At 39.3% G+C, this 12,982-nt stretch overlaps 1 protein-coding gene across 1 annotated transcript in view; it reads right to left on the reverse strand.

Annotated features, from left to right (window-relative positions):
• The window catches only part of PLCB4 (phospholipase C beta 4), a 314,466-nt gene that overhangs the window by 9,659 nt on the left and 291,825 nt on the right, over positions 1–12,982 (reverse strand). Inside the window, 3 exon segments of the mRNA XM_043512117.1 lie at positions 2,711–2,812; positions 6,048–6,223; positions 12,019–12,094. Of these exon segments, the coding sequence (XP_043368052.1) occupies positions 2,711–2,812; positions 6,048–6,223; positions 12,019–12,094 (354 nt within the window).

A 12,982-nucleotide genomic window follows, 5' to 3' on the forward strand; every position in this document is an offset into this window, starting at 1 on the left:
AGCACCTGGCCCTGACGCCATCTGCTTGGGCAGCTCTGGGGTCAGCCACACTGGTCACTGCAGAATTCACGGAGGGTGGAAAGTCACAGAATCCATGACCTCCATGACAGATGCGGAGCCTTAATCATGCTCCCTAAATATTTTTCAGGGTTACTGCTTCCCAGGATAGAGTTCCCCCATCCTGTAAGCATGGCCTACATTCTTTGTTCCCAGGTGTATACATTTGCATTGTAGCCCATAGGGCTAGCCTGCTTGTTTGCTTTATTATATCCTTCCTTATTGGTTTGTTTTATTATAATAGATTTGTACTTGAGTATTTTGGCAGTAACACAAGGAACCTACACGCCAGATCCTGTATGATGAGCTAAAGCAAGTTATCCTGATTATGTTTGTGCCCTTTAACATAGAGAAGTGATGATGAGTGAGGCGAGTTAGCATACATGTTTGTGACCTTTGGCATAGATGAGTGGCCAACTGATTGCCCGCTATAAACCTAAATTTATAAACTTAACAGGTACATCACAAAGAACATGGAAATCACCACCACCAAACTGGTTCAGGCCAGAAATAACAGATGTGAGAATGAGCTAATGGTCATAAATACGTATGAATATGCCAGTCTATAGAGTAAGCATACCCTGACATTATGTGAGTAAGGAAATTAAATTTGGACATGGAGGGTGGGCACGTAAGAGGGACATACCACCATGTTTAGTCAGTCAGTTTTAGTCAGGTTTTAAGTTTCTCTTGGGTCTTTCTATTGCTTACTAGCGCTCTTGCTTCTCTTAAATTCTTCATCTTCCACTTGAGAACTGAGGAACCTGGACTATCAGACTCTTTTGGCATGCCACAAGCAAGGCTGGTTCTTTGTCTCTTACCACCAGGTTATCAAGGAAGGGTGTGAGTGTGTTAATCTAGGAAGTTTTATAGTAAATAATACCACATGTGCCTCCAGAACAATATTAATTCCTTGTTCATTCTGATTATTTTTCCATTTGATTACTATTCCATTTATCTCAATACAAGTCTTTAAGGCTGTATTTTTGCTCTCAGCATGAATGTCCTTTTCATATATCCCAAGGGTCCTTGCAAAATTCTGTACAGCCTGATTCTGGGACAAGAATTTTATCATCTGATCAGATTAATTGGCGAGCCTATAGCCCATATTATCTAAACAATAATATTCATCCCCTTAAATCAGGCAACAACATTTAGCCATATTAAAACATATATTGTTTGCTTGCGCCCAGTCTGAGTCATTGATGTTTATTCTTCCTTATTTACCACTCCTCCAATTTTTGTGTCATTTGCAAACTTTATTAGTGATGATGTTTTGTTTTCTTCTAGGTCATTGATAAAGATGTTAAATAATGTAGGGCCAAGAACGGATCCCTGCGGGACTCCACTGAAAACAGACCCACTCAATGAGGATTCCCTGTTTATGGTTGCATTTTGAGTCCTACCATTTAGCCAATTTTTAATCCATTTAATGTGTGCCATGTAACATTTTATATTGTTCTAGTTTTTTTTAATCAAAATGTCATGCAGTACCAAGTCAAATGCTTTACAGAAGCCTATTATGTCAACACTATTACTTTATCAACCAGACTTGTAATCTCATGAGAAAAAGATAAAGTTAGTTTTACAGGATCTATTTTCCATATTTTATAGTGTGACAAAGTTCCTGCTCTACCTTGGTGGGTCTTGCCCTTATTGGCGATTTGCTCGCCTTGGAGCTTCACGGCAGCCCTCAGCTTGGCTGTTTTTCTGAACCCACAGTCCAGGTGCCTCTGGTTTCCCAAGTCTGGAGCTCAGACATCAAAACTAGGGATGGCTTTTCCAGATGTGCAGTGAAGACATGCTGACTGGCTTTCTAGCTTCAGATGTGGTGTGGTCTAGTGGGGCTTGGAGCCCCGCGAACAGGGAATATTGGCCAGGTTTCTAAGACCAGTCAGCACCAGGTGAATGAGGAAGCTGCGGTCCAAGGTTGGAGGATTAATACATGAAGGATACTACGTTGTCCTCAGAAAACAGTCCCAGCTCCTCTATCCCTCACACCTTTCTTTGGCATACCCCCAAAAAAACTGACTTTGCCCTTTACTAATCTCACACCTATCCCCTTTCTTCCCCATAACCTTCCCTTCTGCTCCCTCTGGAATGCCTGTTCCAGCTCTCATCCCTGCCAGGAGTGGGCAGGGATGAAGGCCATGGGATGCCTTTTCATTGATGCCATTTCTCATTCCCCGAGTGGCACTACCTCGCCTTCTTCTCTGAACCCAAGGCTAACCCAAAACTAGACCCAAGTCTCAACGTTGCCTTCTCAGTGCATCTGAACAACACTAAAAAGTAACTGTTGCAATGATACTGCACAGCTTTTAAAGGGGAAAAATGGATCAGTGAATAAAAACTAAGGTCCTAATTCTAGAAACACTTTCACACATGTGTAACTTTATCCGTGTGATTAGTTCCATTGTAGTCAGTGGCACTACTCATGGGTGTGACGTTCACTCCTTTGTTAGTGTTTCCAAGATTAAGGCCTAAATGATTCGATACACACACACACAAAATTGTCCAGAAACAGCCATCAAAAATATATACAGCATAACAATTAAAAACACATGCCATTTCCCACACATCAAAGCATACTTTAGTCAATGTGTGCACAGATCAATCAATTATACCGCCTCTCATAGATGGATCTGACACTTACCTCTCCCTTTCAGCCTTATTTTTGATAGATTTATCCTGGCTTATGGCTTTGCTGTTTTCCATAGAAATTTTAGCCTGGTTGGCACGCATTTCCTTGCTTTCCCTAGGGAAATACAAACAAAATCATTATAAACTGAAATGTGATAGTTAATGGTTGTTAAGGTAGCTTATTGATACCTTTCTATATAATGGCTAAAGTTGTCTGTGAAGTATTAAAGGAATACAAAGAACAGACTATATAAAGAATGTCTTCTTCCTACTGGACTGTATGTTTGAACAACACTTACAAATCTCAGGAGAGTATAGAGAAAACAATTTGAAGGAATGGTTTTAAGCATTTTACACTTTGAATTAAACAGGCTACAAAAATACAGTACTGTCTCTAGTTTTGAACTTTTGACTGAGTAAGAGCTATTATCAGTAATTTAAGAAATGTGACTTCTTTTTTAAAACTACACAATAAATTTAAAAAACTCTGTGCACAGAATGTATGAGTATAGTACGAATAATATTAACATTTGCTAGTTCTGGCAAATCCATCTTATTTTTATGATTTGGTATTGTAACTTCAACTAGCGTTTGGTATAGGTTGATGAATTAGAGAAAAAACAATTGCAACACAAACAGCACAGATAACAAAATCAATTAAAGTCCACTGAAGTCAATTATTATATATTATCAGTATTTTATCCTACTTAATGCAATTTGGTGCTTTCTGAATAATACTGCTCCACTCATCTGCTGATCTCTGCTGACAAACGTAAAACCCTGTATTAAAAAATACTTTTGTTTTTCTCTCTCTGACTCATTACCAACACATTTTAGCTAACCTTGGATGCATTTTAGTCAGAAATGTAAGTTTGACTCCCACATTTTCTAATTTCTTGTGTGCGCCATACACAGCATCTCTAATTCAGTAAAGTGAAATGGAAAGAGTCAAAGGCAACTGGACTTTCTGAGAGCCATCTGAGTTCTCGTACATCCTGGAGCTGGATAGCGCCCCACCGCCCCAGTGTTCAATGGCAATCTTCAGATTGCAGTCTTAAGCATTTTTTGTTTTCTGCTTTCTTCTTTGAATCTGGTCAGTCCAAGTGTGACCTGTAATTGCTTTCTCCACCATGAGTGGAAAACTTTCGACTCTCCAGCAGATATCTGCATCATTTCAGATTACCGATCTCTCTACTACCACTCTGTACACTGTCTAGATAGCTATTCAGCACGTCTCATTACTCTAGTTAATAGATAGAGAGGCTGAAAGAATAGCATGCTGTCAACTGCCCCTTCTATTCTCAAGATGATCCTTTATTTTCCATGCGTCTTCCTCAGCTGATTCCTGGAGGTTACATATACTTCATGTATTTTATACATTCTACAAGTAATGAAGCATGAAGCCCCTTTTGGGCATTATGATCAACAATTCAACATTTCACATTCAAAAGCATTCTGGTTTGTGGACATAGACAAATGTAAAACACTGTTACATCTGTGCAAGGCAGAAAAATCCACAATCTTTATACAAACGGGTTGGATAAAAATCCCTGGGTAAGCGGCGAACACAGAGACAGCAACAAATAAAACCAAAAAGATCCCTAACTTGGATGGCACAGAACATTATTTAAAGTTTACCCATCACAGAAATCAACGTGTTGTGCTCGGCACTTCTGAAAAATCAGACCAGCACTTAGAACTGTATGGTACAAATGAAAATGATTTTAAATAAGCAATTCAGTACTAAGAACTTATTCCTAAAGATAATACAGAACCATTAAAATACTATGGAGATGTGAAAATTCTAAATCTAAAGCTACGAACTGTGAGGAAAGGATGAAGAAAGTAAATTTCTATATAGCCTAGGTTACACGTTTTCCTGGTAGAGATATCTTTCCACACTAATAGCTTTAGCCCAATGTAGATAAGAGAACAAGGGAAGTAGGTAAAGAAAAGAAAAGAAAAACATTTCAAAAGAGATTAGAAGAACTATTGCTGCAGGAAAGAAACTATAATTTAGCAGAATAGACTAGAAAGAGTATACTAGTTACAAAATGGATCAGAAAGCAAGACTGTGGATAGCAAACTGGCTGTGATGTCTTTGTGGGCTGTTGCAACTGCATAACAGAATACCCCAAAAGCCGTTCTAACTTGTACTAGGGAATGACTCTTCCCCGGCTTGGTGCCAGAACTAGGATCTGTAAAATAATGTATTTTTAATGTATTTCATAATACTTCAAAAAATATCTAATTATAAAATAAACAAACATATTCCTAGACAGCTTGAATAAATGAGCTAATTTGGAAAGTAACAAAGATGAGCATATTAAAACCTTTCACTGAGAATTTCCTCTGCTGGATGGAAAGCATGCAGGTCTCAGCACGGATTCTGTTTTATGGTAAGGTACTACGTTATTTCATTCAGGAATTTTGTTAAAATAGAAAATAATCTCAGTTAGCTTCTTTTGATGTGAAGTCGTTTATGCTTTTTGGACTTCCTACCAGACCAATGCTGAGGAGGGTGTTTTAAAAATATATATTATGTAAATTCATATGGTTGTGGACTTCTTCACATCATAGATTGTGCAATGAGATAATTCCTCCACTTCTATTCTTTGTATGTATAACACTGGGGATTACGATACTTACCTCCCTTAGTAAAGTGCTTTGAGACCTACTGATGAAAAGTGCTATATTAGAGATAGGTCATACTATTATTTGCATTTAATTTAAAGGGAACAGTGCAGTTAAATATAAAAGCAATCAAGAGTGCTGGCATGCAGCATTTTCTTTGTACTGGAGATTACAACCTGATATTTTATTAAAACAATGTGCAACTGTGAGGTAGTTACACAGAAAAAAAAAAGATAACTAATGTTTTCACACCCTCAGCTCCTATTAACTTCAAAAGGTAGTTGCAAATGCTCAGCATCTCTCTGGTTCAGGCTTTTTAAATTCAAGTTCCTTAGTTTCAGAGTAGCAGCCGTGTTAGTCTGTATTCGCAAAAAGAAAAGGAGTACTTGTGGCACCTTAGAGACTAACAAATTTATTAGAGCATAAGCTTTCGTGAGCTACAGCTCACTTCATCGGATGCATTTGCTTTTTTTTTTTTCCACCAAATGCATCCGATGAAGTGAGCTGTAGCTCACGAAAGCTTATGCTCTAATAAATTTGTTAAGTTCCTTAGTGTAAATGGCGCTATGACAATTTACACCAGCTGAGGATCTGCTCCATTATCCCTCAATTCTTCCTTGGATAACTTATTTGACTGCTATGATGCTCTATCCTGATAATCCCGTCACCAGTGCACGGGATCTCAGGGTGCTGAATGATGACACTGATCTGCTCACCTGTCATGAGAAAACTTTAGCTGTTGGGTTTGTTGCTCATGAGCATTAACCAGCAGGGTTTTCAGGAGCTCACACTGCTGGCTCAGATGTAAATCACGGATTTCTTGCTCTTCGGCACTGTGGGTGTTTATCATCTCTGACCACTCTTTAGTGTGCTGCGCTACAATTTCTTTTACCTGTAGAGAAAGAACAATGACTATTTTGTCAGTATTTCTCAGAGTTATATTATAAGGGCCATCATTAATGCAGTGGAGATCATTTCAAGATAATTACAAAAATCTTACAAAACACAACTAAATTGCAAGAACTAAATTATATAAAGCAAACTGCTCCACAGTGACATGAAGCCATTAAGGAAACTACAGTGTATTATAAACACCAGATAAAATGCATCCTCACTACTCGGGCTTTCCGTTACTCAGCTGCCCTGTCTAAAATGACTGAATTAATACCCTCAATTGTACTACAATTCTTTTTAAACCTCCTGAAATGTATGCTTCATTATACAACTGCTAAACATTCTTGGCTGCCTCAAAAAAATAAAATCAAAACAAATCAGAGATGGAGAATATCTAGTGGGATGAATTTCTCTAAGGGCTTAAACACAGGCTCCGATTTTGTGGAAAAAATCTTATTCACACAGTCAGTTTTTCAGAGAAATCCTATATTTAATACATCCTGAATCTGCAGCTAGGCTATATAGCTGTGTCTTATGCTCATTAAGTCAGCAGGGAATCTGACAGGTATTCTTTTCTTGCTCAGCTCCCAAGACTCACAAGAATAATAAGATTAAAGTTTTGGAAAGTTCCCAAGAGACAATGTGAAGAAGTCTAAACCATCAGAGTTGTTATTATAATAGTATATTGTACTCTAATGATTTAGAAAAGTAACTAATAGAAAGATATACCTTATTATCCCTTCATAATTAGCTACGTTATTTTGACAAGGTATCCTACTTTTCCATAAATGCACACAAAGTCTCACCAAAAAATCATCTATTTTCAGGTAGGCCTTTTTATAAAGTGCTACTATGAAAACTAATAGCCTTTGGGCGTTCTTATATGGAAGCTAATCCTGATTCTTCAAATCCAAATTGCCATCACAGAGCTCCCAAGTGAGACTGATGTCAAGTCCTTCAGGAGCATGTACCCTCTAGACGCACTTCCTCTCAAACGTATTTTAGGCAGCTGACCCACAGTCAGATGCATACAGCTAAACAGGCTCTTCCAGTGCACTGACAGCGAAACAACAAAAGTGAGAGAGACATTCGAGGGAGCAGAGCATCTCTAAAGGCAACGAGTGCCTAGACTCTCTGCCAAAGGTACAAGCAAACAAAGAACAAGTTGTGCGTTAAGAATGGGATTCCGCATTGATAATAAAGAGCTTGCTGCCTTTTCCAAGATAGGCTGGTATCTCATCTACCTAAAAGCTAGTCTCACGTTTAATTATAATTAAATATATGTCCCATATGAAAATGTATATGGTTTAGTGCAGAAAATGCAGGCAAAGAGCTGCACAGAGTTTGGCTTTTTCCAGCTGGCAGGAAAACAAGCCTTTGGAGGCAGAAGTTTGACCAGACTAATAAAGCGAGGGCTCCCATTCAACAAGGTACTTAAGCATGAGCGTAACTTTAAGCATGGGAGTAGCCCCACTGACTTCAATGGGATTATTCACAAGGTTAACGTTATGATAGTGCTCAGGTATCTTACTAAGTTGGGACCTAGATGCAGAGGAGCTAACCTTATGGGAAACAGCCCAGGGGAAGAAAGCCTTTATTGATAGGCTCCCATAGTAATACTGACCTCCGAACCTGAACACACTGGGTGTTAGGCAGGGAGCTGAACATACACATGGAAATAACCAGAAAACATTCATGCTTTTTGGATGGGATTTTCCAAAGGACTCAGTGTTGGCCTAACGCTGCTCACATGGCAACCAATGGGAGTTTTACTGTTGACTTCAATGGGAGTGGAGTTAGGCCAACACCGACATGTTTGAAAAATTCTACCCTTTATGTTTATTTCAATGTACAAGATGGGATCAGCCCCATCTTTGTAGATGAAGACCCAATAATGCCTAAGCTATGTAGGCGCCCAATGACTGAGGAAGAATCACAAGCGAGTGAAACCACATCAGAAGCAAGTACATATGCTCAGAAGACATCTATGGTCATAATGTTAGAAAGCATTGTGGTTTTTTTTTGTTTGTTTTTTAAAGATCAGCACTCTAAGACGACAAAGGTTAGTAGGGGAGACAGTATAATGAGTCTTCTGGAGACCCCATCACTTTGCATTCTTGCACAGGTGCCATCCATATTATTCCATATAGGCGGCTACCATTGTAACAGCCTTTCCAATTGGGTAGAGCTGCTGGGTGCTGCACCCTTTCAAAAGCTGGTACAATTCTGGAGAGAACCATGGCAGGGTTGGCCAGAATTTCTCCTTCATGTTGCAGTGTGATTCCCCAACATGCTACCCAGGACAGGCCCGGGCCTTGAACGCACAATCTCTCTATAAGGGGCCTGAATCTCATTTACACTAAATCCACATTACATTGCTTTAGCAGAACAAACAGACAATAGAGAGGATGCAAATATAATTTACTCCCATATTTAGGTTCCCCGTTACATGGTCAGAGCGGCGTAAAATGGCCTTAGTGTAAATAAGAATCAGGCTGAAGGTGTCCATCTTAGAAATATCTTGAAAAACCAAATGACTAATGCAAACACTGGAAATCCTGGGGAAAGCAAGTACTGTTTGACTTAGTGACAAAGAACCTCTAGAGAGCCAAATAAGCACAGAAAAGCAAAGAATTCTAGGCTCTCTGGAAAGGAAGAGATGATCTGATAAGTGTTTCTGAAAAGTGACAATATATATTACAGAGGAACACAAAGGAGGAAATCCTATAGATTGAACAGACATTCTAATACCAATGAAGAAACCAAAAACAGAGTTTAGACAGCAAAGCAAGATTATTATTCAAGTGCTTGATCCGAGGAGAAAAAGATAAAAATCTTAAAACTCAACACGCTCATGGAGAGAGATGCACTACACAGGATGCAAAACATTAATTTCCTAGACCTCAAAATAAGCATGCAGCCTAAAAGAGAGGTACTGCTCCTGGTAAAACAAGCCTCTCTGAAACCATCTCTTTAACTGAATATCCCGCAAAGCTGCATGGTAGATTTCAAGTAAAGCAAAATATATCCTGGGATTAAGAGAAATCTGTCAAACAGAAGTGAATGTGAGAAGAGTTAAAATCCTGCCTTTCATTTACTTCCATGTATGTCTAGAGAGACTCAAATCTTCATACAGAACTTTCAGTAACACTGAAATATTTTTTTCTTCTTTCCCTTGCCTCCTTTTCTTGCTGGATATTAGGAACCTAGTTTTCCAACACAGGAATGTATCTTGCATCTGCAAAGGTAGATGTGTGTAAAGTATGCATTTGTGTATTCAAAACAAAATGAGTATTTCATGTCAAACTCGGCCTGGATTTGTATCTATGACATAGAGGAGCAAGTCTCTGTAGACCATTACCACTGGTAATGGGCATAGTTGCATAGTATTTAATTTCATTTTCACATGTTGTGATACGGGGATGATGCGCATCCGACACATGCTGGATTAATCCTAGGAGCTCATCAATCAAATGAGCTTACTTGATCTTAAAATCAATGGGTCAAATGGTGAGAGGTTTCTGAACAGCTGCTGAGTATCTACAACCCCCATTGAATTCAACAGGAATTGTATAAACTTGGCATCTCAGGATTTCCCAGCGTAAATTCCATCTGCATAGCTGTACTCTGTTGGGAGTAGAAAAAAAATCTACGTTTCCATTTGGTCAGGAGCAAACCACCCAGATGGGATACAAGCGAAAGCCAACATCAAAGGTGCTCTGTGGGATCCGTAAAACCACAAAGGGTGGAAGTTTCAAAGGAGCTCAAGATCCCTTAGGGTCCTTTAAAAATCCCAACCTAAAGCTAGACATGGAGAAGAAAGCAAGCCATCCACCTGTGTGGGGAAGATTACACATTTGACAGGATCTGTTTGGAAGTGGGCATTTTAAAAGGACATATCCTAATATCTAAATCAGTTTGTGGGAAGGAAAAAAAATCATCAGTCAGACTCATAGGAAGTAGAATGTTAGTGAACACTTAAATGTCCCTTTATATTAGAACCAGTTTGGGTAGCTGAGGTCATCTCAAAGACACTTCTGTTCTGTAAAGCTTTAAGATTTTACAGTTTGCTTTGTATTTAAGCTTACTGCCTAGCTTGCAATGCTCTCTCTAGAGTTGTTAGCCCCACTAATTTTTATAACTAGCTTTTCCTTTGTGCTTTTCTTTCTCTTTTATCAATCTGCCAATACAATCAGTTTTTATTTCAGACAGTGGTTCTGACATTTCCTATTGTGGCCACGTTGTTAAGATTGCTATTTTCTGATAGATACTCTCCTTTCCCTAGGCCAACCTCACAACTTCCCTGCAGCAACGGAAAACTATGGCCCTTGATTTGGAGCTGTGGAGTTCAGAGGTGCAACCAGAATGGAGGAGGAGGGGCAGAGTTTAAGCTGCCTTTGCATCTCCCAGATGCTGAGCTCTGCTGGATACAATTTAGAGCAACCCCGAGTGGTTTCCTACAGCTTCCTATGGGCTACTCTACCGACCCTATGGAACTGGAACACAGTACACTCTCGTCATGCTTCCTCTGGCTGCCAGTTTGCCCCTCATCTTCAACCTGCCTCTATCCACCTAGGCAAATAAGGTGATGGAGAGCACATAGCACTCTTCCACTAGCCCCATGTGTCCAGAAAAACCTTTTATACACAGGTAATACCCTTTTTCATCAACAGAGCAACAGACAGGCTGCAGAAGGAGAGAAAACTAGGATCTACGTGTTCTGGTTACATGAATGCGTGATATTAGAATTGACAAGATGAAAGTGAGCTTGTCTTAGTCTGCTTAATACAGGCTTGGCTACCTCTCCCATGCGGTATCTGTGGTGTTTGATGCCTCTCCCTGTAAGACTTTACATGTATTAGGTAAAATTCCCCTGTTGTTTTCAATCACCTCTACTCTAATCTCTCTGGTTCATTTTGCAGCTGGTTCTTTCGTAGAGTGTATTTGCTATTCCTCTAACTTTGACATCAACCACAAACCTGAAAGCTGTTCAAATGGCACCAGAGAAATCTTTGACAAAGTAGTACAGGATGCAACAGAACAAAGTGCTGAATGAGTATTAGTTTAAAAAATTAGTCAGTCAGGAAGTCTTTGGAAATACTAGCTAAGATCTATACTGCACCGCATCTAGCCTGAAGACTGACAATGTTTTACCTCTGCAAGGGAGCAGCTCCATGCAACTCTTCAAAATGATCCATGACCATAGCTTGAGAACTACTGATTTAAAAACAACTAGGACTGGATCTTGGGTGTTATTTGGGGACAGGCATCTTGGAGAAAGCAATGGATTCACCTCAGGAGAAGTACGAAGTAACCAAGTAATACATCTGATGCAAATGGGATGGTCCCAGGAGAGAGAGACGGTGAGGGCACAGGGAGAGTCAAATGTCTGGCAGGGTGTTGGACAAGGTGACACTGATGTAAAACTAACAAGCAGCTAATTCCATTTACCTACATATTTCTGGTGGCAAAATTCAATTCCAATTTTCGTATAGCACATTTTCCTCTGTTCTCTGCATAGCTGAAACGACTACAAAATGATCAAATATTTTTGTTTCACATGGAAACAAAACTAGGAGCATGATACTCTCTTCTAAAATTGTTAAAGTCAGGAAATGGATTTTGCTCTTTTTGAATAATAAACCAAAAGCTTTTAGACACTGAGTAATGCCCATTCTTTTCTGCATGTCATTATTGCTGAAAATTATTCGCATGTTTTCATAAAAATAAACTACCATTTGGGTCTCAAAGATCTCAAATGTTGCATGTGTTAACACTGGCATGTTTTCTTACCTTAGATTTGTGATCGGATGTTAAAGCCTGAATTTTAATTTCAGTTTCTTTCTTCATTTCAAGACAATTACTTCCTCTAAAAAAGCAAAATGGCAAATGTGTGCCACAAGTTAAATATCTTCCCATCCAGTCAGCTCATACTAATGAATAGTTAGTCAATGATGGAGTACTATAGTGTATTGGAATGAAATTATTTCTTCTAGCAATTTATCCACACTTTACAAATATTATCAGCTTACTGATCATGCAATTCAAACACACTTCATCTGTTATTTCTAGAGGGGACCCACAATTATTCAATTACTAAGGATATGTCAGCAAGTCCATTTATGATGCTGGTTTCTTTTTTAGCCAATAAAATTAAACTTCAGCCTGAAAACCTGCAAACAGATTCACTGCCTACGTAGGATTTTTGTTTTGTTTTGCTTGTTTTAAAACCAATTTTGCTACCTTTTGGTTTGAGGCATGAAAAATGTATCTTGATTGCTAGTTTCCATTGTGATTTCTGCATCTTTAACAGAAAAAGGTTTGTCAAGTACAGCTACCTACAACGAGTGCCCCGCTGCAGCAAACCTAAAATGACCGCAAGGATTGGTCTTCATACCCATGTGCCATGAAAGAGGATCTGCACAGCCCAAACAGGCCAATGTGGAGTGGCTGGCACAGACTCCATGCCAGTACATTCAGGTTTTTGGAGCTGAAGTTTGCATGGATCCAACAGCACCAAATCCTCACACAGACCCTGATCCTGCAACAAAATGCATATAGCAAGACTGTGGCACCCATGTGGAACCGAGTTAAAGTTAATAGGGCTCTGTGTGGGTGGCAAGGGTCTTCTGGTATTGTAGGGGCACCACAGGCTGGAAGAATAGCTACAGAGGGGTTATACTGCCACCCAATAACTTGCCTGCGCGGTGGGTAGAAGAGTGATGAAATACCACCCTCCCACAACAGTTCCCTTCAC

This window comes from Dermochelys coriacea, chromosome 3 (assembly GCF_009764565.3).
Source record: "Dermochelys coriacea isolate rDerCor1 chromosome 3, rDerCor1.pri.v4, whole genome shotgun sequence".
Taxonomy (NCBI): domain Eukaryota; kingdom Metazoa; phylum Chordata; order Testudines; family Dermochelyidae; genus Dermochelys; species Dermochelys coriacea.